We start from the raw sequence: 27,045 nt of genomic DNA on the forward strand, positions 1-27,045 counted from the left end.
GGCTAATTAAATATTTACAACATTAACGTACACTTGGTGTACCTGCTACACTATCAATCGCAAAAAGTATTGCTGTAATCATTTTTTTTAATCTATGCATACTAGCTGGATAAATTCTTCGAAACTAAGTAATGTGTCTAAGAACTTTATAAACAAGTTGATGGATTGTGTGTTAAGAGTGTAATTTCGGTTTATACCAAATAACAAATACCCATTTTCTGATAAGCATGTAGAATATAAAAGTCAAAATAAACTTTATAAGTTTTATCGAATGTGAATCTGACCACACGCGTTATTTGATCGCTCTCCGAAACGTCTTATATATTAAAATTGTGGAGTAGTATCTCTTTCGTAAATTGGAGATAAAATTTGTAAGAATTGTCGATTAGAGCTTCCTTGTCACTACAGAAAATAAATCGCGAATTCTGTAAATGAAGAACAAGTCTAGCATGACAACGAAGTTGAAGAAAATGTTCCGATTGTTGAATCGCCTGAAGAGGTCCTCGTCAGTAAGCGTCGGTGTAGTGGTAAGCGTGATGACCTCTCACCCCAGCAGGCCTGGGTTCAATCCCAGTCGGCGCCGCCGGGATGTTCTGAGGCATAACATCTCTGATCACGCCTTCCTTCGGATGGGAAGTAAAGCCGTTGGTCCCCGGTTCATGAGTTGATGGGGTCGATAGGTAGGGTCCAGGTGTGGGAGCTGAATTCCTTGGCACGTCGGTAGCATTGGTGCTCAGCACGGAAAAACAAGATCGACGGAAAAAAAACATATCAAAGGACTATACGTTCCTATTATGGTGTGTTCCATAATAGAAACGTATAGCCATGACTTAACTTTCATAGCCAGAAGGATGAAGCTTCAACTGTGTTTTGCCGGTTTGGTTTCCGAGAGAAGGATAAATTTTACATTATATTTCAGGCATAACATTATCGGATAGGGGCAACTATCACCTTTCCGAAAGTGGTATTGGTTTGCGTGGGCGTACTTTGGTTCGCGTGTAAAGGGCCTTAGAATGTTTGTCTACAAATGCTTTTGTGCCGTTATCAAATGTTATGCCTGATTTGATGATTAGGTATAAGCGCAAAGTTAAAAATCTATGCCAGCTTGCAGCACATAAATCTTCGTGTAGCAATGATATTCAGGTATGTACCTTCGCTCTAACAACACACAAGACAACACTCTCAAATCAGCCCTTGTCGACCGTTCTTATTGATAGTAATGTTTCTTACCTGCTATTAAAGCCGGTTGTTATGGTAAACAAAAAACATCAGATAGGTACAAACACCAATAAATACGTGATAAAGGACATGCATAGGTATAACGAATGTTTTGCTTTGTTGCTACAGGCCAGTTTATCTGTATAATACAAACCTTCCCCTCCCCCCCATACACCACCCACCCACTGTTTGATATGCTCACACCCATACTAGCGCATTTGAATTCATTTAACGACTATGTTGCCGTTTGTGTGCCTTCGTTGGTTGCTTGTGTAGGTACGGTAAAATTCATTTCATTTTTCCCAACGAACAGCCACGGGTTGTTGCTAACGAGCAGTGTTTGTAACGAATTGTAGAGAGGTCAGTTTTCGCGCGACTGTAGAACCAGACAAATCGCTTATCGGTGGAGAACGCTTATTTTCGGTGGATTATATAGCGGCGTGTCGCGATAAGGCGTTCGAGCTCTAACAGGTATGTTATGGTAGTGTTTGAAAATGTAATATTTTTGGAATCAACTACCAGGCCCTCTAGGGATGGATCACAAATGTTCGATGAATTGCGATGCGCTACTATGAAACCAGATTTAGTTCTTTTCGAATGCAGAACAGATGAAGATTATCACTTAGCACCGTTTGACTAACCAGACTACATACCGGTGGTGATGCTAATTGAATTGCTTTCCAAAGTACGTCACAGGCAGACAAGCTTCGATAAGGAATCTGTACCGTTCAAATGTGCCTTTTAGAATCCCACAATCCACACCTTCGCTTGCGCAGTGAAACACATTCCTTTTTGCGACGTATAAATAAAATTGGAAGAAATTAAACGAAAGATCTTTCGGGCTAACAAAGGCACAGAAAAAACCCCATTCCGTTTGTTTGGTACTATGGTCATTCATCTAAAAAAAATTCCCATTTTCGATTTCGATTTCGTCAAGATGCAGGATCGAGCAAACTGATTCAAAGTGACTAATATGGGCGTATTCTTGATATTAGAATAGTGAGTATAGTGTATGGAGAACAGCCACTTGCCTTTTGATGACACACGTTATCATGAAGTTGACTCACTCATCACGTATAGCTATAGCTTTATTACGAACATAAGTGTCTAGACGGAATTGGTGTAATTTCAATCATGATATAAGGGCACTTTGGTGAACAATAAGTTCGCTGATTGGAATCCCAACGGCAATCAATCAAACTGTGACATACAGAGTATCAAAAAACTGCCCGTACAGCTGTCTGTAGGGGGAAAAGCGGTAAAGACGGACGCACTTATTGGTTTCAACAACAAAGTATTTGTTACAATAAAAAATATGGCAAGCATATTTCGTAAAGTTACAATTCTTGTTTCAATTCAATTCATCAAGTGTCGAATTAGAAAATTTCAGGAAAAGTAGTCCATTCAAATTCAATTTTTCAATTCCCGGGTTTTCTCCGGTTATTTAATAATAAACCTAACTCAAACAATAAGGCGTTCAAAATTAATGTTTAGAGATAATCATACATACCAAAAATCAGAGTCGATTTCCATCAAAACGGATTGCTGAACTACTTCCAGCAAAAATACATTATAGGGTAGGATGGTGCAAAATGCACCCTTTAAGCAAAATCGTCAATGGCTGGCGAATGGAAGCTAAAATCAAGAAGAAAGTAATGGCATTTGGTTCATTACCATGTTTTCTACAAAGATCGAGTGATTTAGAACTACAAAAGGATGATTTTCCATGACTTTCAAGGTATTTTTTAAATTGCTTCCAAAATGATAGCGGGGCAAAACGCCTGATTCATGATGCAATATGCACCACAACATTGGGACAAGACGCACGACAACAATGGCCAAAACGCACCACAACATTGGGGTAAAATGCACCCCATGGTAAACAAACCATAACCCCTGCAAGTAGATAATGCAAAAGGATGCGGTATTTCAAATGATTATTTCTTTATGTTACATCAGAAATAAGGTCTCAAAATCTCAATAGAATGTTAAACTGTGATTCATCAAGTAAAATATCTAAAAAATATACGAAACGTAAATTTTTTAATTTTTTTTTTCGTGATACATGATGATAAAAGCTTAATTTACAGTCGATGATTTTAACAACTGTGTCCTGTTTTGCACAAAATGCAATTTTTTTAAGGCATCAGTAGGTCAATACATGATTTTATGATCAAGAATTATTTGTTAAACCTCCAGTTGAAAACAATCACAAACCGTTACCCGGAAAATGCATCTGAGGAAAAGTTATCGCTGTTTTTCTATAAGTGGGCATTTTACCCCAGGGGTGCATTATGGGCTGTTCTCCCTTACTGAATAACCAGCAATGCGAAAAATTTTTGCTGGATGTTCAGCTACTAGGATCTGTCAAAACAGGGATGTGTTTTAAGTTTTATATTTCCGCGTTTATTGTTTTCATGGATCGAAGTGCGTTTTATAACAAATTCTTCGTCCACATAGCTAGCCGCATTTACCAGGTATAATGAAGTAACTTATTCAAATTTCAAATATTATGCATTTGATTCCAGCGAACACTTTTCTCCAAATGTTCCTGAGTTTCTGCCTACATTAGACAATTAAAAAGCAAGATCTCACTGACGAAAAAAGATAACGGCAATCAAATGTGCTTTTTTAAATAAATAACCATCATGCATAACACTTCTCTAAGCCTCTAAGCCAATATTCAAACCTAATCAATATAATCAAATCAATTTATATCGCTGGCTATACAGCAAAATGGTTTCCACTTGGATTTGCTGAAAGAGGCAGTGAATTTAGAGTAAAGAATTGTCACTTCTGCGACATTGTCGTTCAGCAATAATATTTTGCTGCCAGCCCGGCAAAACCCAGCTAAATTTTGTAGCAATAAAAAATAGGTGTGTTTAATTTTATGAGTAGAATTGCTTTACGCCTACTTTGTTGAAAAAAAATAGATGAGATTTACATTAACATGTTGATGATCTAGATCTCCAAAATCTCGTGGAATCATGGCTTCGTATAAAATCATAGAGCCTCACTGCAAAAATGAGCCTAAATCTTGTACAATCCATTCTAAAAATCTCAAATATAGAAACATTTGTAACACTGTAAATTATCATAACTGGGACCTACAGAACTTTTCTAAAAAAAAAATCTGATTACAGTACTTTCCCGATTTTGTCCACCCCCAATTTTGTCAGCTTTTATTCCCCGATTTCGTCAGTCTGAAGATTTTCCTGAACTTTTTGGCACTTCATTGTTTTGTCGCAACAATAACAGAGGTAACTCAAATAAACCTCAATTATTGCGACACTGCACAGATGTATTGAGTCCCTCCCGATAACGGTAACTAGGTGACGGATAGAGCTGGGATGGCTGCAATACGAGTTATGGGCAGATACCCCTTTCAAGAAGAAGGTTTCGTGATCGCCAAAATTAACGGAGTATTCATATGCAGTTGCTACGCACTCTATGGACGATGGAGCAGTTCCACGAGACGCTGGTTGAACTTACCGAAGAGCTGATCGGACGAAGACCGGTAGTCATCAGAGGAGACTTTAATGCTTAGGCAGTGGAGTGGGGAAACAGATGTACCAACGCAAGAGCTCTGGCGATGCTGAAAATTAGTCTGTTCAATAAAGGCACCACCAGCACTTTTTGCAGAGATGGCCGGGAATCCATTATCGACGTCACTTTGGAGAGTGTGTGAAGGATAAACCCATAGTGACCATCATGCAATGCGATATGGCATCGGCCAAAGTAATCCGGTGGCAGTACAGAGGACGAGAACTTGCGATCTGAAGTGGAAGACGAGTTGACAGAATCGTTAGGGAGAGAATGTGACACGACCATGTCGAGGAAACTGGAGCTAAATAACAGACGGTCTCCAGCTTACTGCTGAACCGAGGCAATTAGCACCCTCCGCGCTAGTTGTCTCAGAGCCAGAAGACGTGTTCAGAGACCAAGAACAGAAGCAGACCGAGAGGAACGTAGAGGAATGTTACGAGCACATAAACGAAAGATAAAACAGAGCAAGTCAAACTGTCAACTGGAGCTGGGTCGAGACGCTGCTGCCAACGACGCACACCGTTTTGTGATGGCGAAGATCAGATGTCAAGTCATGCCCGCTGAAATTTGCTTAGAGAACCTGAAAGTCATCGTGGAAGAACTTTTCTCGAAGTAAGATCCAACGACCTGGCCACCTACATCGTACGTAGACGGAGAGGGAGATAACGAAGAAGTCACCAACGAGCAACTCGTAACAGTGCGTGCTGGATACACTCGGAAAACTCTAGGAGAGGATCACCCTAAACAGACTGACGAAATGCACGGAGAGTGAGCAAGGATTGTCGGAGAGGCAGTTCGGATTTTGAAAAGAAAGAGCAACAGTGGATGCAATTTGGACAGTTGTCGAGAGAGTCGAGAAGGTGTCGAAACAGAAGTGGAGAGGAGGTCGATATTACGGATAACGATCGACGTTAAGAATGCGTTCAACAGCTCCAGCTGGGAGGCCGACGCTACTTCCAGAATCGGGTTCTGATCTACGAGTCAAATATGGGACAGAGATCGATTAGGATCACGGTGGGAATTCCACAAGGCTCCATCCTTGGTCCAACGCTCTGGAACGTGATTTAAAACGGCGGTCTAACGCTGAAGCTACCCAAACGAGTTGAGATCGTTGGCTTTGCGGACGACGTCGTCGTACGGTAACAGGCAAAACGATGGAATAGATGGAAATGTTGGTCCGAGGCGGTCGACATGATTGGAAACCTAATGCATGGAGCGAAGCTGAAGATATCCCACAAAGCGCTGCAGCGGTTAGAAATTACCGTTGGGGAGCACGCAATAAACTAGAAGTGCGGTTTGATGTGCCTGGGAGTGTTGGTCGACGACAGTTTGGCTTCAATAGCCACGTAGAATATGCCTACGAGAAGGCAGCGAAGGCAATCCAGAGGTAGCCAGAGTCATACCGAACATGTCGGGGCCAAACCGTAGCAAGAGACGGCTCCTGGCTAGTACATTTACGTTGATACTGAGATTTGGAGGTTCAGCCTTGGTTGCAGCGCAGAAAACCAAGTGGAATTTAAGGAAACCGAATCGTACGTACCGGCTCAACGCACCGTACGCAAACTTTTCGAGACGTTTGGTGTACCCTTTGTTGTAAGAATAGTAAACAGATATCAGTAATTCCATTAATAAATAATGGTTGAACTTGATTTCAGAATCATTTTGATGGTCAAAATATTGAAAAGGAAAATATCTCGATTTTGTCAGCCTAAAATTTCAGATGGGGCTGACAAAAACGGGAAAATACTGTATTATGGAAGAAGGAAAATTTTCCAAGATTGAAGCATCGTGAGCCGAGAAAATGTTGCATGCTTTAGGACATAAAATCTCGATCTTGAAAAAAATTGTAAGATTCCGGGATGAATTTTAGAGATTTTGGACCAATTTTTCAATGCTGGGACTAATAAATTCGAGATCTTTGAGGCAAACAAATTATGAAAATGGTGCGTCCTTGAACAATTTTCATATTTTGAATATATAGACTGTAAGTTCACAGTCCTAGAAAAATTTAAATGCTTTTGAAACGTAAATAACACTTTATGTATAATACAATTTAATGAACTATTCTTAGAATTCAAGATTCTGCGACATGTTTTTTTTCTCGAAGTTTGGACGAATACTAAAGCTACCGAGTTTTTCTTTTTACAAAATTGTAGTCTTTGAAAAAATGTCTACAGTATGAAAATTTTCCTAAACCATTTCTCGGAATCTAAAGCTTGGAAAACTTTCATGATCACAAAATAAAAAAAATCCAAGATATTGGGTTCAGCTTTTTTTCTTCTAAATCTCAGAAAATGTCGATGTTGAAACAATAGGTGAGGAGAAATGTGAGCTCTTTGCTGCTCATTTTTCATCAGAATTTGTCACAGAACTTGCCTCAGCGGATGTTCCTGCAACTTTCCATAGACATGGATACGTTCGAAGTAACGCACTTAATGGTATCTATGACTATGATCAATTCTATGTCAAAATTGACGCTCGTATATGTCAGTCTCAGAGCACCTAAATTAACATGATTTTTCTAAGTGTGTGCATAAGAGATACAGATTTGAGTTATTCACCAAAGTTGTAGTTAATATCAAAACCAACAAAAGCTTTATACATCAATATAGGGAATTCTGTTGATGAAAAAAGTTAGAGGCAAATGAATGTAAATGAATGCACCAAATTAATGTAAATGATTTTCTATGCCTGCCGGTGGGTTTGATTCCCGGTCCAGTATAGAAATCTTTCTGGTTGGAAGTTTTCTCGACTTCCCTGTTGTAACACTGTACTTTTCACCAAAATTCATACATAGGTTGCACACTTAAAAAAAAATAATGTAAATTTAGGTGCTCTGAGACTGACATATACGAGCGTCAATTTTGACATAAAATTGAATCATAATAGACTCGAAATTCAGTCGAATTCGTTAGTTTGATCGTTTATTTTTAAAAACTACTTCAGGTTGAGGTGCGCACTAACGTGAAGTTTCGCACGAATTCGCTATGAGTTAAGAGCAGAAGAAAACTCATGTAACGTCAAATCCAGGAAGAATAATAAGACTAACAAGAATATATCCAACCCTTATTTTACGCGGTCTTATTTCCTCTTTTTTCGATATTCATATATAACCAACCTTGATGCAACTGGTCACAGGCATGGATCCACCTCAGAGCAGAAAAAGATAAAGGTAACATTCCAACTTCACTCAGTTTTCTATACCATGAGCCTGTAGTAGATAGAGTAAGTGTGGAATAGAAATGAGTAGAATCGAGTGAGCGTGAAGCGCGATAGACCGTATGTAAACGGAATCTGATTGGTTCGGGAATTTTGATACAGCTAGAGGTACAAATATGAGGTACCTAAGCTCGTTGACGGCATTCTTATGACGGACTGTGGAGAGAGCGGACGAACAGCAAAGGACCACCAGCAGAAGGGATAGCGGCACTAGCGGACCAACAGAGGAAGCAGCAGATTCGTAGAACCGTGACTGAGGCTGGAAACCTCGGTCCAGTTACTACATCGGACCACCAGCTGAGCAGTAGATTCGTGGAACCGTGACCAAGGCTGTAAACCTCGGTCCAGTCGGCAATGGCAATGGCGCAACTCGGTAAGTGAGAACCATCCTCTTTCTTTCGATGATGCTACTGGCGCTCCCTGAAAGGACAGTTGAAATTTTCCTAAGAGGGTAGATGAAATTCCCCCGAGAGGGTCGAAGAAATTCCTCCGAGAGGGTAGAAGAAATTCCTCTGAGAAGGTAGAAGAAATTCCTCCGAGAAGATAGAAGAAATTCCTCCGGGAAGGTAGAAGAAATTCCTCCGAGAAGGTAGAAGACATTACTCCGAGAGGGTAGAAGACATTACTCCGAGAGGGTAGAAGAAATTTCTCCGAGAAGGTAGAAGAAATTCCTCCGAAAGGGTAGAAGAAATTCCTCCGAGAAGGTAGAAGAAATTCCTCCGAAAGGGTAGAAGAAATTCCTCCGAGAAGGTAGAAGAAATTCCTCCGAAAGGGTAGAAGAAATTCCTCCGAGAAGGTAGAAGAAATTCCTCCGAAAGGGTAGAAGAAATTCCTCCGAGAAGGTAGAAGAAATTCCTCCGAAAATATAGAAGAAATTCTTCCGAGAAGGTAGAAGAAATTCCTCCGAAAGAGTAGAAGAAATTCCTCCGAGAAGGTAGAAGGCATTCCTCCGAGAAGGTAAAATAAATTCCTCCGAGAAGGTACAAGAAATTCCTCCGAGAAGATAGAAGAAATTTCTCCGAGAAGGTAGAAGAAATTCCTCCGAGAAGGTAAAATAAATTCCTCCGAGAAGGTACAAGAAATTCCTCCGAGAAGATAGAAGAAATTTCTCCGAGAAGGTAGAAGAAATTCCTCCGAGAAGGTAGAAGACATTCCTCCGAGAAGGTAGAAGAAATTTCTCCGACAAGGTAAAAGACATTCCTTCGAGAGGGTAGAAGAAATTCCTCCGGGAAGGTAGAAGAAATGCCTCCGAGAGGGTAGAAGAAATTCCTCCGACAAGGTAGAAGACATTACTCCGATAAGGTAAAAGAAATTCCTCCGAGAATGTAGAATAAATTCCTCCGAGAGGGTAGAAGAAATTCCTCCGAGAAGATAGAAGACATTCCTCCGAGAAGGTAGAAGGCATTCCTCCGAGAAGGTAGAGGAAATTCCTCCGAGAGGGTAGAAGAAATTCCTCCAAAAAGGTAGAAGAAATTCCTCCGAGAAGGTAGAAGAAATTTCTCCGAGAAGGTAGAAGAAATTTCTCCGAGAAGGTAGAAGAAATTTCTCCGAGAAGGTAGAAGACATTCCTCCGAGAAGGTAGAGGAAATTCCTCCGAGAGGGTAGAAGAAATTCCTCCAAAAAGGTAGAAGAAATTCCTCCAAGAAGGTAGAAGACATTCCTCCGAGAAGGTAGAAGAAATTCCTCCGAGAAGGTAGAAGACATTCCTCCGAGAAGGTAGAAGAAATTTCTCCGAGAAGGTAAAAGACATTCCTCCGAGAGGGTAGAAGAAATTCCTCCGGGAAGGTAGAAGAAATGCCTCCGAGAGGGTAGAAGAAATTCCTCCGACAAGGTAGAAGACATTCCTCCGACAAGGTAGAAGAAATTCCTCCGAGAAGGTAGAAGAAATTCCTCCGAGAGGGTAGAAGAAATTCCTCCGACAAGGTAGAAGAAATTCCTCCGAGAGGGTAGAAGAAATTCCTCCAAAAAGGTAGAAGAAATTCCTCCAAGAAGGTAGAAGACATTCCTCCGAGAAGGTAGAAGAAATTCCTCCGAGAAGGTAGAAGACATTCCTCCGAGAAGGTAGAAGAAATTTCTCCGAGAAGGTAGAAGAAATTCCTCCGAGAAGATAGAAGAAATTTCTCCGACAAGGTAGAAGAAATTCCTCCGAGAAGGTACAAGAAATTCCTCCGAGAAGGTAGAAGACATCCCTACGAGAAGGTAGAAGAAATTTCTCCGAGAAGGAAGAAGAAATTCCTCCGAGAAGATAGAAGACATTCCTCCGAGAAGGTAGAAGAAATTCCTCTGAAAATGTAGAAGAAATTCCTCCGAGAAGGTAGAAGAAATTCCTCCGAAAAGGTAGAAGAAATTCCTCCGAGAAGGTAGAAGAAATTCCTCCGAAAAGGTAGAAGAAATTCCTCCGAGAAGGTAGAAGAAATTCCTCCGAGAAGGTAGAAGATATTCCTCCGAGAAGGTAGAGGAAATTCCTCCGAGAGGGTAGAAGAAATTCCTCCGAGAAGGTAGAAGAAATTCCTCTGAAAATGTAGAAGAAATTCCTCCGAGAAGGTAGAAGAAATTCCTCCGAAAAGGTAGAAGAAATTCCTCCGAGAAGGTAGAAGAAATTCCTCCGACAAGGTAGAAGACATTCCTCCGAGACGGTAGAAGAAATTCCTCCGAAAATGTAGAAGAAATTCCTCCGAAAAGGTAGAAGAAATTCCTCCGAGAAGGTAGAAGACATTCCTCCAAGAAGGTAGAAGACATTCCTCCGAGAAGGTAGAGGAAATTCCTCCGAGAGGGTAGAAGAAATTCCTCCGAGAAGGTAGAAGACGTTCCTCCGAGAAGGTAGAAGAAATTCCTCCGAGAAGGTAGAAGAAATTCCCTCGAAAGGATTGATAAAATGCCCCGAGAGGGTTGATAAATTGCCCCCGATCTTCAATTAAGGAGAGTAGGAAAGAGGAAGAATGTAGTAGATAGAGTTAGTGTGGAATAGAAATGAGTAGAATCGAGTGAGCGTGAAGCGTGATAGGCCGTATGTAAACGGAATCTGATTGGTTCAGGAATTTTGATACAGCTAGAGATACACATATGAGGTACCTAAGCTCGTTGACGGCATTCTTATGACGGACTATGGAGGGAGCGGACGACCAGCAAAGGACCACCAGCAGAAGGGATAGCGGCACTAGCGGACCAACAGAGGGAGCAGCAGATTCGTGGAACCGTGATTGAGGCTGGAAACCTCGGTCCGGTTACTACATCGGACCACCAGCTGAGCAGTAGATTCGTGGAACCGTGACCGAGGCTGGAAACCTCGGTCCAGTCACGACAGAGCCCTTCTCCACTTTGCTTCGACCCAGTGATGCAAAATATCATGACACTCACGTGACACTCGTCTTCGCATCAACCGACTATCGCCGACAGATCGTTTTGTCACACAGTGAGAGTTAGAGCCATGGCAAACAACAATCACCAGTAATGGTCGCTGCTCACAAGCAAAACGTTACACTCGCTGCTGATGATGAAATGCACAACGAAAACAGTGAGGACTTCTGCAGTACGATCATGAGAAAAAGCGAAACGACAGAAGAAAATAAAAACAATGCCTACGCATTCCAAGTTCGTCTCGGCAGGCGCGACTGTGTGAGTTACAAACAAAGCAGGCAACATGAAACGGAAGCTGTTGGGCTCACTCACCAACTCACTCACATAAGCAAGCAAAGCAGCAACTGCTTCAAAACGAGCACATATGAGTGTCGTGAAGATTGTCGGGAATGACCAGATCGGTGATGGATCACAACAAAAGACGACATTCACCAGTTGCTTTTTACTTCTTTCGTCAACTTGATGGATGGTCATGGAGAGAGCTTCGACGAGCACATTGATAGGAATGTACAAAGTGTTACTACCATCAGCTGTTTGACGATCGTGATTGTGATAGGTCGCAACTCTGCTTCGACCTTCCTCTTTAAACCTGAAGACGGCTGTTCGAACGGCCTCCTCAATGTTAAAAAACTGAGAAACCACATTACAATAACAACATGTGAAAAGGGCATACACGCTTTTTGTAAACACACCTTCTTATGCCCTTTTCTCTCTACCCATATGCAACCTACGCAACCCATCAACATCACCCGGTAGAGGAAACTTTCCCCTTCCCGATGGTGTTGTTGGTTTGCGTAGGCGACCCTTGGTTGGTGAGAAAAGGGCCTACAAAGGTTTGTTTATAAAATGCTTGTATGCCCTTTTCACATGTGGCTCTTGATTATGTTCTTCCTTGAGATTTTTTTTTTGCTTGATTGAATCCGTTGGTGCGATGAGTCATGGTTCTTATTTGGTTTACATCACAGCGATCCAGCAAGTGTCGCTGGATTAACTGGTTGGCTTCCAGAGTCCTTGGTTCGAATCCCGGTTGTAAATTTTGTGCACCGGGAGCAAATTGAAAAACTTCTCATTTAAAGAGCACATTGAGGAAAGTAACTGTATCTAAGCGCACCACTCTTTCTTCGTTTTGGTTTGTGTTTGCCTCAATGTGAATATGTTTTCAAAAAGCTGTGCAATCGTTCTCCTCAATGTGATAGGCTGAAATGTTTGCACTTTGCGCTCAATTTATGAGGAAATAAGCCTGCAATTGGTGACACGACCCAAATTTGAGTTCAGTTTACTCATAAATCGCAAAAAGTGCAGGAACTCGCTGAGTAAATTTTTCTGACTTTTTCAAGGTTTTTCCAGGAAAAAAATCCTGAATGTGGGAATAATCAAGATTGGATTTACTCAGTCTATCGGTACTACTTCTAGATTGAGTAAAATTGTCGTCAATTTTCCACAGGAAAACAGGAGGCAAATTTGCTCATGACTCAGTTCCTGCACTTTTGAGATTTTAAGTAAACTAAACCCAAATTTGAGTCGATCTCATTGACTGTGTGGCATAGGTGGCAGAAGTTCTACATTTCTAGAGCAACATGTGAAACGGGCCTATGTGCTAAATGTAAACAATGACTTTAAACGTTGATTTCTCGCGGATAAGGACTCATTCAGACAAACCGACACCAGCATATGGTAGAGTAAGTTTGCTCTGTCAAATGTTAAAGTTAGTTTGCGTGGGCGTGTTGTGATTGGTGAGCTATACACGCTCAAGATCATCGTTGTTCGAGATTTGATTTACAGTCCATTTTTATAATACTTTATTAAATCTGTGTAATTTAATTGATTTCCATTTGTATGTTATTTATATAGTGTTATTCTTGAAGACAAAAAGTGTCAGGCGAATTATAGCAAAGCAAAAATCTTTCAATTGGAGCACCGTTCGCGCGGCCGAAAAAAAAAGATGCCACGGTTCATTGCACAGCGATGCATGTGGTGGCATATACAGTTCCATTCATTTAGTTCGGTGTTTGGATCGACAACGTAGTACATTTGCCATCGTTTTGCCTGGTTTAGTGTGTCATTCCTATTTCTCTATCTGTCAGACGTTTTCGCTATGCCGTTGTAGCAACAGCGTTCTGCTGCTTATTTTTTTTTTACTGACTCTTAGTTCATTCCCAATCCATCCACCAGTAATACCCCACTTTTGTGTGTCGAAACAAAGTGACTCAGAGTACCTACCAGCAGCGAAACGAATAAAATAAAATAACGAAAACAAAATCAACCCGTTGTGTAAAGTGCGCTGATGTTGCATATATATCGCTCGAAAACATATTGATTGTGTAATCATCATGCTCGCGAAGCATCACCATTGAGAAAAGTTCAGGGTCTGTAAAAGTCGAACAGATTTCTCCTCGAGTGCAACAATGCATCACTAAGGTTTGTTCGATGCTTATCTATTATAGTGAAAACAGAAACATTCCTTATGTGGCATTCATCGGTGCATGTTCAGAATCGTGAATGTTGTTTTGAAGTGCTATCAATGTTCAGACTAGAATTGTGTGTAAGCTGACGTGGAAATACCCGGAAACCAATTGGCAGACTGGTTCGGCGTTGAACTGTTAGAATTCAATAATGTTATCATATGTGAGGTCGATACGCGGTGCTTTTCCCAGGTTCATTTCGATGTGCCAATATGGGAGAAACGTTCTGACAAACGTGACCATGAAAACACAAAGCTACAGCGACTACAGCGTTTACAGTAGTGGTATGGAAGTCGGTTTTGTTGGTATAGAGGGAATCGTATCGTTCATTCGACGTAAATAAAACATACCATCGCAAGTGTTTGGCACATGGAATGGTAGTTCATTCTACGTGGTTGTTTTCATACTGACCGGTATCAGGGGCCTAGGGTGGTTGACGAAATCATAAACAAAAATACTTGGAAGATAAGGAATGTGTTTTGATAAAAAAATTGATAATTTATATTGGCACTTGGCAATTTCTTTTATGATGTTGATTCTTAAAAAATATTGGAAAATCATAGCGAACATCTGAACAAAAGAATGTTATTCCTCAGACTATGAACAAACTTTACGTACACACTCAGAAATTATTGTGGAATTCGAACACCCAACCGGTGGATGTAAGATTCGCTTACAATTATGTGGGATTCATCATCAGAGGATGTAAGTGGAGACCGCATGAACCGAGGATGCGATATACCTAGCTGCGGTCCGATGTAAGAAAATTGGAGACCGAAAAATGTGGAGTTGTATTAGTTAGTGAAATTAATTATGTCGAAAAAAATAGAAAAAAGGTTGCCGACTGGACTCGAACCACGGACGTTGCGACTATCAGACCAATGAGCTGGATTACCGAGGTGAAGCAATCACTCACACAACCACTGTACGATACACGCAAGTAGTGACGTCACTACTTGCGTTTACGTTGATTTTTTGGTTTACTAATACAACCCTATTTCACGATCTGCTTCACCTCTCTCTGTACCTCATTGCTATCAGACCTGTGCTTTCTCCACTGTTCTCTCCATGCTTCTGAATATGGTCAGCCTAAAAGCAAACATGAAGCGCTCATTTTCTCGCATGCTCGACTTCGTATGCTTTTTCTGCTGGAGAGATTCGAGTTAAGTGTGTGCGTCGTTCTACAATGTTCTACAATGTGCGTCGTTCTACAAGCTTACTGGTACCTATAGTCGAAAGCGTAGATGCAACACGAAATAAAAATGCTCGACTTCGTATGCTTTTTCTGCTGGAGAGATTCGAGACAAGTGTGTGCGTCGTTCTACAATGTTCTACAATGTACGTCGTTCTACAAGCTTACTGGTATAGTCGAAAGCGTAGATGGAACACGAAATAAAAAAAGACAAAAAACCATTACATCGCCTGCATGGTCAATTTCTAACATTCGTTGCGATGTTCATGAACAGAGGATGATAGGAAACGGAACTAACATTCATTGTAATAGATTTTTGGTTTGCGTGAAACAATCGGTAAAATTACCCAAGTACCCGATATTGCAAGTTTTATCGAGGTTATAAAGCATACTACAAGTTACAATCATGGTCCACAGAACACTCATAAAACCAAATTGTTACATGGGTATGACCTTAATTTTAAAGCTTACTTTGAACATTAATCATTTCCTCCGTTAATTTTTTTTTTTCAAATCTTAAGTGGGGTTTTAGTTTTTTTTGTAGTGAATTTTCTTGGAACATTTTATTTGATGTTTTCGGATATTACCGGACATCACGTACTTTGAAAATTAATAACTCAACAGATCAACCAAGTATTGAAGAAAGAACTTTGTGTATTGAAATGACAAGGAAATTATCTCAAAAATCCATAATAAATAAGAGGTGTTCACAGTTAAATTACACCACTTAGAAGTACTCGCCAAAAATAAGTCTATGAAATTTTCAGGAAATGTAATACTATATGTAAGCTTGGATTACGTATCTTTATTTCACTCTATTTCTTCACCAAATCCAAATGCCCGAACTTTCTTCTTAATTCTACCCAGAATGTTTTTGTACAACGGTTGAATCGACTTTTTTCTGCTTTCAACCATGATTTCAACATTTCCTGCTTCGTAGTAACAACATTAGGATACCTTCGGAGTTAGTGCTTCATTATATCTTTCGATCGGCCGCAACTCCGGTGTGTTTGGGGGATTGAGATCTTTCCGCACTAAATTGACCCCAGTCGTCTTGCACCACTACAGAACTTCATTGGAGTAGTGACAAGAGGCTAGATCCGGCCAAAAAATTGTAGGAACTTTGTGTGATTTCAGAAACGGAAGCAGTCGTTTCTTCAGGCACTCATTCAAGTAGATTTGGCCATTTACGGTTGTAGTTGTTACGAAAGGCTTGCTCCGTTTTCCGCAAGAACAAATCGCCCCTGCCAAATCATTTCTTGGGGAACTTCGACACTTGCTGTTTCCTGAGGGACTCTGAAACATCGAACTTTTGGTTTCCTAGAATTTGTTTGAAGTCCACTTTTACGTATGTTTCATCGTTCATGATAAAGCAGTGTGGTTTTGTCAAGATTTGTGTGTTCTAGCTGTCCTATTCTGTCGTTCATTGCGGTTTGGTGCTTTCTGAACCTCGAATGAACGTAGTTCTGTTCGTTTCTTGGTTAGGTGAAGTTTTTTCGCGACATCCTTAACGGAATAGTTGACTCGCTTGTGATCTTCAACGCAGTACGGAACACTTGCTTCCGATCGACAGTAAAATGTTCTCTGAAACGTGTTATGACACGAAAACAGTAGATTGTTGGATTCCCAACATGTGGGATGTTGAGGTGAGTGCGCAAAATTTTCTCGCGCACGTGCTGTTGTTTTGACTCCATTTTCAAAACAACTAGAAATTGGCATTGACGGAACCAGTGTTGTCCCACTCATAATAAAAGAGATATCAATTTGCCCTCACAATAGATCCATCTGTAACCCAATACTTTGCCTGTCCAAGACGTCGCAAGTTTTCATGAGTTCCAAAAATTAAGGCTCTTTCATTATTGTCACCGAAGTCAGCAATCAATAGACGGTCCCCATTATCATCCTTCTGGAATTCATCGGGTAGATTATGCCTAACGTCCATTATGTCAAAAGTCCTTTATGCCCAACGTCCATTATGCCTATCGTACATTATGCCTAACGTCCCTATGCCTAACGACCGTATGCCTAACGTCGTGTACCCGTTGAAACACCCTCCAAAGGCGCGCCCCTTTGTCAGTCAAAATTGGATTCCTTAGCAATAAAATTAAGGAATGACACCGATAATGACCATGCATCAGAACCCTAGTCTTAACCACTTCAAACTAGGGAACAACGAATAGAAGATTAGGAATCACATAGAAGACTAACTGACTCATTTTTCCCTTGTTTCAAGATCATCCTCGGTAGACAAAGCCGAGTCTTGTCACTATCAACAAGGCATAACAAGTAACAAGGGCTAAGATGTGTTCCTTGGATTACTGAGAAATCCTGTTCCCCTAGTTTGAAGTAGTCAGGACTAGGAATCGGTGGTAGATCTTACATCACGTAACGTACCACGAAAAGGTGATCTACCCAGGTTACGGGACTTACGGGGGTTACAACGTTACGATGAGTCACAATAAAATCTCACGTGAGATTTTCTGTCACTCTTCTTATGACACTCACACTCGTATGGCCTTTGAATCAACCGTGAGATATCTGGCTACGCTTTCTGTCATTAAGATATTTTCAGTGTTCTGAAATGTCTTTATTCTCTGGTTTGCTACGAGTGTGTGTTAGCTTACAAAGAAGTGAAAATAGAGCAACGTGCAACGCAGCGATCCAAAATCGAAGCGACTATTTTAGTGACAGAGGACAATACATTCCGTTGTGTCGCTGTACAGAACTGTGACTGAATTTTAAATCATTCATAATTTTGGTTTACGTTCTTAGGTTTTCCATACATTTCATAAGAAAAAATTAATGTTTTCTCACAAATCAGATAGAAAAAGAAATCTTTCTGTTCTGGCACAGATGTAATTTACATACATTCGGATATTTATGTTCAGTGGTCAACATCGCTTTCACAATTTGCTTTTGTAAACAAACATGCTGATCGCCGATTTCTTGCGATAACGGCTCAATATCGGAAACAGGAGGAGGAATTGTTTCTCTATCATCTAGTATAGTTTGTTTGTGACATTTAGCTTCGAATAGCGAGAAATTGGCGACTGACGTTTTTGTTTACAAAAGCAATTACACCCTAATCACGAATCACGTTATTACGGCATTCTCACTTGCACCCTGACTTGTTCTCTAAAGCATTACATGTAGGGCTTAATTGTACTCTCCATGTCACTGTTTCACCTTCCCGTTCCTTCCTCGTAGCAAATCAGATTCGCCTGGAGCTGCTTTGGATGTTCGAATGAATTCTCCAATTGGTATGCTTCCACTAGTGCTTTCTAGCAGCCAACTACTATTTTGATCAGCATCTGGATACGTGAATGCAATCGACTCCATCAATCCCGTTATGATGGTAGAGCTTTGTGACAAACCTGTGGATGGTAGAGAAATAACATAAACATTGTTGTTAAAAATATAATTCCACACAGTCCTACTTACCATATCGGGTAAATGGAGAATTGTTTCTGCTTTATTCGTCGACAGACTTGGGTCTGCTCCAGCTTAATTTTCCAATCGAAAATTATTTTAATTGATTCGATGTTAGTGAGAGTCCAAAATCCCTTCTAAGCTTCATAAGGCCTATTGTCACAAATGTCACTAACGTTAACAATAAATTTAACCGTTAATTTCTCGAGAATGGTATCTCACCCAAGTAGACCACCATGATAATTGTGTTGAGAACGTAGATAGAGAGTCCCCGTACCCGGTGGCTTGCATGGATAGAATATGAATTTCCAGAACTTTCTTAAAGAAGCCCTTGTTTACGTATGCGATAATGGCCCTAATGAATACTCGAAGTTGAGTTCGATGAGTGCCATCTTGTCAGGAAGAGCGAAAAAAAAAACAGGTTCTGCAACATGAATTTGACATGTATTTCTTCCTTGTTACTCTTGTTAGTGTTGTGGTGATGTCACGCAAACCTTCCTTCAGAACAACTTAGGAAAGAAAGAGGCGGTAAATTTAGAACGCACGATCTGTTTATCTGAACTTACACACTAAGATTTTTTTACAGGAGTCAGTATTTTTTTACTGGGTTTTTGAATTGCTGAAAAAGTCGGTAAAAATTCAAATGACCGTTATCCGTAAGGAATCAATGAAATCGATCAATTTTATTTTCTATCATTAAATGGGGTTAACAGAACTAAGTATGTACAAGTTCAGCACAAATTTTCTCATTAATAAATTTTCCACAGATTTTTAAACTTTTACCGAACAGTTCCGCTATTCAAAAACTCGGTAAAACCGTACTGACTCGATTAGTGTGTACACACTTAAACTAGCTCGGTAAAATCTCCAACAGCCGATTACCTCGGCATTTACTTTTGCTGATATCTCTGAAAAATATCTGTTTGTTAGCTGATATATCAGCAAAATGTTATTTGTTAGCTGAGTCTCGGCAATTGCAAAATAAATTGCAGAAATACTCGGCTGTTGGAATCTCGGCGAAAACATTTAAGTGTGTAGGCGTTAGGTTCCATTTATAGCTGCTTGCTGCTGGTCGTTTTGCCAGTTTGTTTCACATTGACGTTTCTGACGTTTATAACACGCACACTTGTGTAATCCCATTTTCAAGTGAGAAGTTTGTTATCCTCACTTTCGCTCCAGCCAAAAATATTGGTTTGTTATTGTTATCCTCACTTTCGGAACATCAATACTAGCGCATATAGGTAGAATGGACTATTGGCTGAGTGGCTGAGCTGGTGCACAGTGATACCACCGAAGATACCACTCAAAGAAGTTGTACTCAAAAGGAAACGTTTGTGTATTTCGTTTCATTGAATGGAAAGACCATGGGTATAATCAAAGATATTTAATTAACAAGATATCCCACTAATCAATTCCTCGAACAAGGCAATGAACATCAAGATCATTGCATTATGTGATCGCAGTGCCATCTGGTGAGTGCACATTGAAACTGTCGGGAGTCCCCCGCCAACTTCACCACTAGGGATCAATAAATGACAGTATGACATATGCCAATGCGGACGTTGATGATCAGCCGAGGGAAGAGGATGATCGATGTCATCATTATATTGTGCTAGCAAGATTCTCACTTCGTTATGATTGCATCGATTTTCAATCATAACCACGTTATACGCATCAGAAACGCTTGAGAAAAAAATCGCAAATCTCACATCATGATGGGCTTGTAATATGTTTTGCTTTCGAGTGAAAGAGTTTCCAATGTTACCACCAGTATCAGTAAGATGCATGGTTTACAAATGCTGATCCGGCCCTTCGTAAAAGTAATCGAGAATTGATGATTTATGAAGCTGTTGCTCAACATAATCTTTATAAGCATAGAAGGATATGTACATGGAAAAAACGCAACGTATCGAAATCATTGCTAAACAAAAGTAATAAAATATGCCGTCTTCCTCTCGGTCTTCCTTGGCCAACGCTGCACGCTATTAGCTATTCAAAAATTACGTTGGAATAATGATTACTTTTCAATGTTATAACGAAGGTATTTTTCAATGACGTCGAATGAAATCGCAAACTGAAGCTGCCGAAGCTGAGGTGACGAGATGACGAGGAGTGATGACACCGCTTCGTGTTTTGATTTTCGATGTACCCTACGCTCGTGGTGTGGGTGCGTACATGTATAGATGATGGTGTGCGTGTTTTCTGCCAACGGTGCAGTTCAACGTTGTATCGTCACAAACCTATTGGCGCTGTTATCTGTCTCTATATATTCCAAAGAGTGAAGGGGGTCTGGTATAATCCTTTGAGAGTGAAAGAAGACAATAATAAGTGAGTGCTGAGTTGTAAAGTTGCATTGCTTGGGTTGTCACTAACTCATTTTTCATCAGTGGTGATATTTGGTTGCCGTGATATTTGTAATGCAAGTGATTTTCACAACACTCTTCCAGCAAATATAGACAGTTTCTTATGGGAATTTTCGGTGGACTGAAAGGATAGTATAAAGTCCGCCATGTTTCACCCACAGTATGACGTTTGCTTAAGAATTTTCTCGTAGGAGTAAAGAGCTACAGAGTCGCCGTCAACGCCAATTACCAATGAAACTCACGCAGTGTAAAAAAAATGCACGCTGAGGCCATATCAACCAAAATTTCTTTAAAATTTACCCAAAGGGCAAAATGTTACAGCTTTTTTAAAGTGATGCAATTTAACTGGAGACACCCTTTAATAGCCAAAGAAGAAGAACATTTGAATGTACCTAAAACAACAGGATGGTTAGATACATATCAATTTTGACAACTTAAATATGATGAATCTATGCTTGATAATGGAAACAAGTGCAACTTAGCTTGTGTGTGTTTCTATATTTAAAACAATAATGTTTTTATTTCCCCTGTAAATTAAAAAAAAAACGGGTCGTCCAATGGTTCAACTGTCAAAAGATATAAAATATATATGAAGGTAAATATACAGCCATTCCATAGTAAATCAATATAGTGGTTTCCATTGCAAAATATTAGACCCATATTTTTATATTTTGTCATTAGGGGTTACCATTTCCATGTTAGGGTGGTATTTTTTCAAAAATTTACAACTTTTGAACCACTGGACCGATCTCAAACATCAAACTATCAAATGAAAGGTATTTAAAATAATGTCAAAGAGACATATAACGATATTAAAAAGTAGAAGGGTCTGTGCCTAGGGGCACTAACGGAAGCTTGACGTAGGACCGCTAGTGGACGGAACAAATATGTTGAGCATTCAGTTCTTTTAATTGGTCGATAATCTATCCGATAATAATCCGTTTTTTTAATTGTTGGCCCTGAAAAGGGCTGGTTGTTTTTCAAATGGTGGCCTTTTTTCTGGCCTTTTGATCGTTTGGGACGGCTACCGTGTAGTCGGAACAAACGTGTTTGCTCTTAGTTCTTTCAATTATTGGTGAAAAACGTGCTGTTCCACTCATACGTCGTGTCCGACGCTTATCCGTCCTCTGGTCGAAAGTAAATCACGACGAAAACGATTTGGCAAGCGTTTTTATCACCGCTGCTTTTCTCATCCCTTCCTATGATTGGTGAAATGGTGAGCGGTCAACCGAGCGTTGAGCTCGCTCATGTGAGCATGTGCAATGTGTCGTGTGCTTGATTTGCGCTCTATCATTACGTCCGTGTTTGGGATTTCTCGTTCCATGTCTGAATTTTGATTTTTTAATGTGACCCCCAGTATAGAAATTGAAGACGTAGTCCTACGTCAAAAATTGGCTTTTGTATTGAAAAACATTGATTGTATTTTATTTATGGTTTTTATGGTTTTCAAGGTTTGTAGACAGAGAGCGCAATATGTTTTATATTTTTTCATGAAATTTTAGGCTTTTACACAAGATATAAAAAATCATCGTTTCATTGAAGTTATCAATTGTTAGGTTTTCGCTCATTACTCCTATGTAACTTGACTACCATGCGTCTCCATTGATTTATAGCGACTGGAAACATGGTCACATTATCTATACTTATTTCAATTTTGGAGTACACAACGCGGCGCTAGTATACATGTGAACTTCCTGTATCTAAAAGCTATATCTTGAAATCCTCACCATCTACGAAGTCAGGACATCTTCGTGAAGTCCACACGCAGACTAGTGTCACGTAGTGAGAATTTTGAACCAACCAGCCTACAAATTAGAAGACATTGGCCACCTGAATAACATTTCCCAAAGTCGGAAAATTCCTAAATAGTAAAGATCTCATGATATATGTTATACATAAAATTGACTTGCACATTAGTGCCGCATAGTGAGAAACTTCTGTACTGCTGTTCTCTAACCAATCGGCCTTGACCTACAATGAAATTTTACCGAAGACAGTAGCCTTTTATATGACAAGGATCATGTGTTATTCCATGTGGCTGGGGGTATCTTATATTATCAGTCATCGGAAGTGGGGGTGGTAAACTTTACCCCGCATGATTTTGACGTAGAAGTACGTCTGTGGTTTCTGTATGCGGTACACTTTCTGAAAGCCAAAAATGAATCATGTAATAAATTTATGAAAGATTTTGAACGTTAATAACTCAGCTGCCCCTGAACCAATTTCAATAATTTTATCATCAATCAATCAAAAATATTTTTGCTTGATATTAAACCGATTAGTTTTATGACGGCATTAATGGTGGTTAAGTTGACTGAAAAAAGATAAACGTCAAAATTTGTTATTCTTTCGATAGTTTTGAACATTGCACAGTGGTCCAAAATGCATATTTAGGTGGAAAGATATGAAAATTGAAGCTTTAGACTAAAAGTATCTTCTACAAAGTTGTTCCTTATAGTTAGGCCCTCATTTTTATGACAATGAATTCTAGGGTGGTTCTTATAATCATTAAAATCAGAAATCTAACTTTTTTGTTTGAAGAAATTAAGGTATACATTCTTTAGCAAAGTTACAGCTGAGCTAATTTACATGCACCCTTTCAAATGCCGTAAAACTTTATTTTTTGTTTGCCCCAACCAGAGATATTAACATTTGAAAAGGACATATTTTTAGTAGAAAAACGTCAATAATTTTTGATTGGCGAAAGATATCGACAAGCTCTGTGCGGCAAAAATTAGCGCATTCTAAAGATCTAAAAGTTATTTGAAGACACCTTTGTTGAGAAATTTTAAATAAGAAAACTAGAGCAAAACAACTGTTTTTCAGATACACCCAATATACTCAATTCAAGAAAATAGCTCTACATCGGTTCTTCAAGAAGTTCTTATTTACAAAGTTGCTTGAAATTATCTCAGCTATAACTTTGCCAAAAAATGTATACCTTAATTTCTTCAAACAAGAAAGTTAGATTTCTGATTTTAATGATAATAAGAACCACCCTAGAATTCATTGTCATAAAAATGAGGGCTCAGCTATAAGGAACAACTTTGTAGAAGAGACTTTTAGTCTAAAGTTTTAATTTCAGGCTCAAAACAATACCTTCCACCTAAATCTGCATTCTGAATCACTGTGCATTGCTATTCCAGCGGTGAGCCAACGAGTTGCGTGACAACCTCGATTAGGACGATTTCCTCCCATTGGAAGCTATTACACAGGAAGTGTGTCGGCATAACTTGGTGCAGGTTGATGCTCAATCGTTCCCGAAGTGTTTCCCTTCACCTCTGATTTGATGAAGTTTTTATATGCGCTTGCTTAGAATTTTTGGAAGAGTTTCGTGTCGGCAGTTATCCGCAGTCCTAGTTTGGCACTGATGCTCAGATCAGTATCGAAGCGAAATTTATGGAGAGGGCTGATCTGTTTTTCAGAACGTGACGCAAACGCCATTGAAAATATTATATGTATTCCCATCAATTCTAAGAGTCGGCTTCCAGTGCTTCATGGACAGCATTCACTTTACTCTTCTCATTCGACTGCTCTGTTTATGTTGTTGTTGTGCACCGGTTCAGACAGAGCTGCTGAACCTCCAAGGAAGTTCACCTTCATAGAGTATTTCGTCACGACATCACTAAACAAACACTAGGAAGGCTTATGGTTGATTTACAAAATACTTTTATGAAGGGATAGAGTGCTGCATTAAATTCATTTATACAACCTATTTGACTCTATCGTCAGACTTCAAAAGATTTTTAAAGCAGCATAAAGCTAAACTACTAACCAAGAATGTTATGCACTATTGAAGGCAGTATTTAAACTAAAAAGGATAGTTTCTTGCCATTATAAAACCGCAATAAATCAAAGTAAATACCAAACGGCTGTTGAACTGTTTTTTGGGCTATTACGTGTGCGATGCGATGCGGAAAAAGGTGATGATGGCACGTATAAACAATAACCATAAGAAGCACCTAACCACCATTTCGGGTTATCGTCCCAAGCGTTAGTGTATGGTACCTATTTATTAGGGGGATTACTTCAACTCCGAAGACGTGCTAGAGTCCTGAAGATTTCTAGGTTCTACTCAATTTAACTTGAGTTATAATCTTGATGTTCTATGGACTTTGATACGCGTTTAGTTAATTAGGATATTCACCTGCGTTTACATCTTCAACCAGGTTTAAGCGCATGTGAAATAATGGGCTCTTAATCACATACCGTAGAAAGGGGCATTAACCCGTATACCACTATTGTTTTATCTAATTGTGCACGCAAGGGTCAAGCATCGAAGCTAATCAATAAATACACATAATACTTCAATATGGAATACTTGCGCTCTTTGCAGCAGGTCAGTTGGTTGCCTCCGGCCGTTCATCTATCCGTTGAACGGCCGATTCTTATCACTACCAGCTATCAACAGAAAAGCACTTTACAACACAACCGTTTATTTATGTAAGCCAACAGACAATTTTCATAACTCAGCGCTAATTATTATACCACCTACGTAGCCTTGACCAACAGTTCACGTTACTGCTCTATCCATCTCCTAGAAATTCCTAGAAATACTAAACAAAAACCTTTTTTATCCGTCTGACAATTAGAGATTCCAGCCGCTGTGTGTGTGTTTATGAGTATGCGTCTCCTAATCTTTCCATGACGCTAATCTCTCACAAAACAGTAAACAAATGATAAATGGAACGGTGTCTCTCACGACACATCACTGAAGCCCCATCAAATATTAGGAGCCAGTGAGTGGCTTGCAACTGATCTCGAAACATCATCCCCGACTGCAATGGATCCTGCCAGCATGAACGAGATGTCAAACATAACCACACATCTAACGGAAACTGGCATGAACAAAAACGAAGCCAAATTGTTAGCCATCCTGGCCCTAGGAGTAGGAAGCTTTGTGTCAGGAATTTTGCCACTATTTATTGCCCAAAGGAATAGGGAACGTTTTCCGGCATTGATCTCATTTTTGCTATGCTTCGGAGCTGGAGTACTGCTGGCTACGGCTCTAGTTCACATGTTACCGGAGGTGCGAGATGCACTGAAGCAGTACGCAGAGATTGTGTTCTGTCTGGGATTCTTTCTGATCTATGCAGTTGATGAATTGAGTCATATGTGTGGCGTAGGTCATAGCCATGGGCACAGCCATGAGCATCACCATAGACAGCAAAGTGAAGCACCTTTCGGAAGACGTGTTAGTCGGGATTCAGCTAATGGAGACTTCGATAGCAGTCGCAGCTACGGAACAAGCGAGGAAACAAAGTTGTTGAGTAAAAGGTTAGTCTGTTAGCATTAGCATCGCGTTGTTTGATCTGAACATTCTGTTTCAATTCTAGCGACAGTGCCATCCAAATTGCGCAACGTTCATCAGATTACGAAATACAAGGAGACAGTCAACAATTGGGAATGTCCAGTTCATCTAGTTCCACCGAAAGCATCCCGCGAGTGATGGTGGTAACCGGAGACATGTCTGAACCAGTCACTGGAGTATTCAGTCTGCTGTTGGCACTGGTTGTGCACTCACTACTCGAAGGCCTAGCCATCGGTGTGCAGAGCACAGCCCCAGCAGTTCTACTTCTGCTGGGAGCTGTCAGTGCTCACAAATACGTAGTAGGATTCTGCCTGGGTGTCGAAATTTGCTCACACGGTAGCCGGCATCGTTGTTCTCACATTCTTCAAATTTTAACATTTGCCGTTGGATCAGTGGCCGGTATCGCCGTTGGTATGATACTAGACGATATAGGTCAAACATTCAACCAGTTGGTGATACCGAGCTTACAAGGAGTGGCCGGTGGCACTCTGCTATACGTTACCGTCAGTGAGGTGCTTCCACGAGAGCGGGGAAAACGCGTTGAAATTGGAGTGCGACATGTGGGCCTTCTGCAGCTGTTTGCAGTGATACTAGGTTTTACGGTAATGTCTTTTTTAAGTCTTATCATAACCGAACAGTAGCGAACTGCTACGTGAGTCGATCGATTCGCAAGAGATTTATTTTTAGCATACGTGAGTACACTGATTTTAAGTGAATAATAGAGATCTAGGTATATTTTAAGAAATGTGAGGAAAAAGTGTGCCAATATGCATGTCTATCGATTAATAAACAACGCTTGAGATGCAGTAACGAATCAACAATTCAATTAACTTTCTCCTTGCCGAAATTGGTGCCCTATATTGACCTTGACGAACGCTCTGCAGCTGGCGGCTTTCAGTTTTGAGCTGCGAATGGAAAGAGATTGGACGAAGAAATAAAAAAAAAACA

General features: G+C 40.1%; 1 protein-coding gene across 4 annotated transcripts; it reads left to right on the forward strand.

Annotated features, from left to right (window-relative positions):
- The first annotated feature begins 1,579 nt into the window (after positions 1–1,579).
- LOC135705444 (zinc transporter ZIP1-like) lies at positions 1,580–26,918 on the forward strand. 4 transcript variants are annotated; one of them, XM_065227191.1, is made up of 3 exons: positions 1,580–1,689; positions 25,381–26,063; positions 26,123–26,918. In XM_065227191.1, exons 2-3 carry the CDS (start codon positions 25,570–25,572, stop codon positions 26,736–26,738), a joined length of 1,110 nt encoding a protein of 369 aa, XP_065083263.1. In that variant the 5' UTR covers positions 1,580–1,689; positions 25,381–25,569; the 3' UTR covers positions 26,739–26,918. The 4 variants fall into 4 exon arrangements, with proteins under 4 accessions (XP_065083263.1, XP_065083265.1, XP_065083264.1 ...); XM_065227193.1 differs by having other exon boundaries at positions 25,456–26,063; XM_065227192.1 differs by lacking the exon at positions 1,580–1,689 and adding an exon at positions 13,453–13,758.
- Positions 26,919–27,045: the final 127 nt, after the last annotated feature.

Source organism: Ochlerotatus camptorhynchus, unplaced genomic scaffold (assembly GCF_037179485.1).
Source record: "Ochlerotatus camptorhynchus isolate MF236.1 unplaced genomic scaffold, CSIRO-AGI_Acam_v1.1 ptg000267l, whole genome shotgun sequence".
In the NCBI taxonomy this organism is placed as follows: domain Eukaryota; kingdom Metazoa; phylum Arthropoda; class Insecta; order Diptera; family Culicidae; genus Ochlerotatus; species Ochlerotatus camptorhynchus.

What these genes read in the sequence shown, in the direction of transcription:
- LOC135705444 (XM_065227191.1), top strand. Translation starts at nt 25,570, where the DNA reads ATGGATCCTGCCAGCATGAACGAGATGTCAAACATAACCACACATCTA. An exon ending in ACAAAGTTGTTGAGTAAAAG is followed by an intron (nt 26,064 to 26,122) that starts GTTAGTCTGTTA and finishes TTTCAATTCTAG; the next exon opens with CGACAGTGCCATCCAAATTG.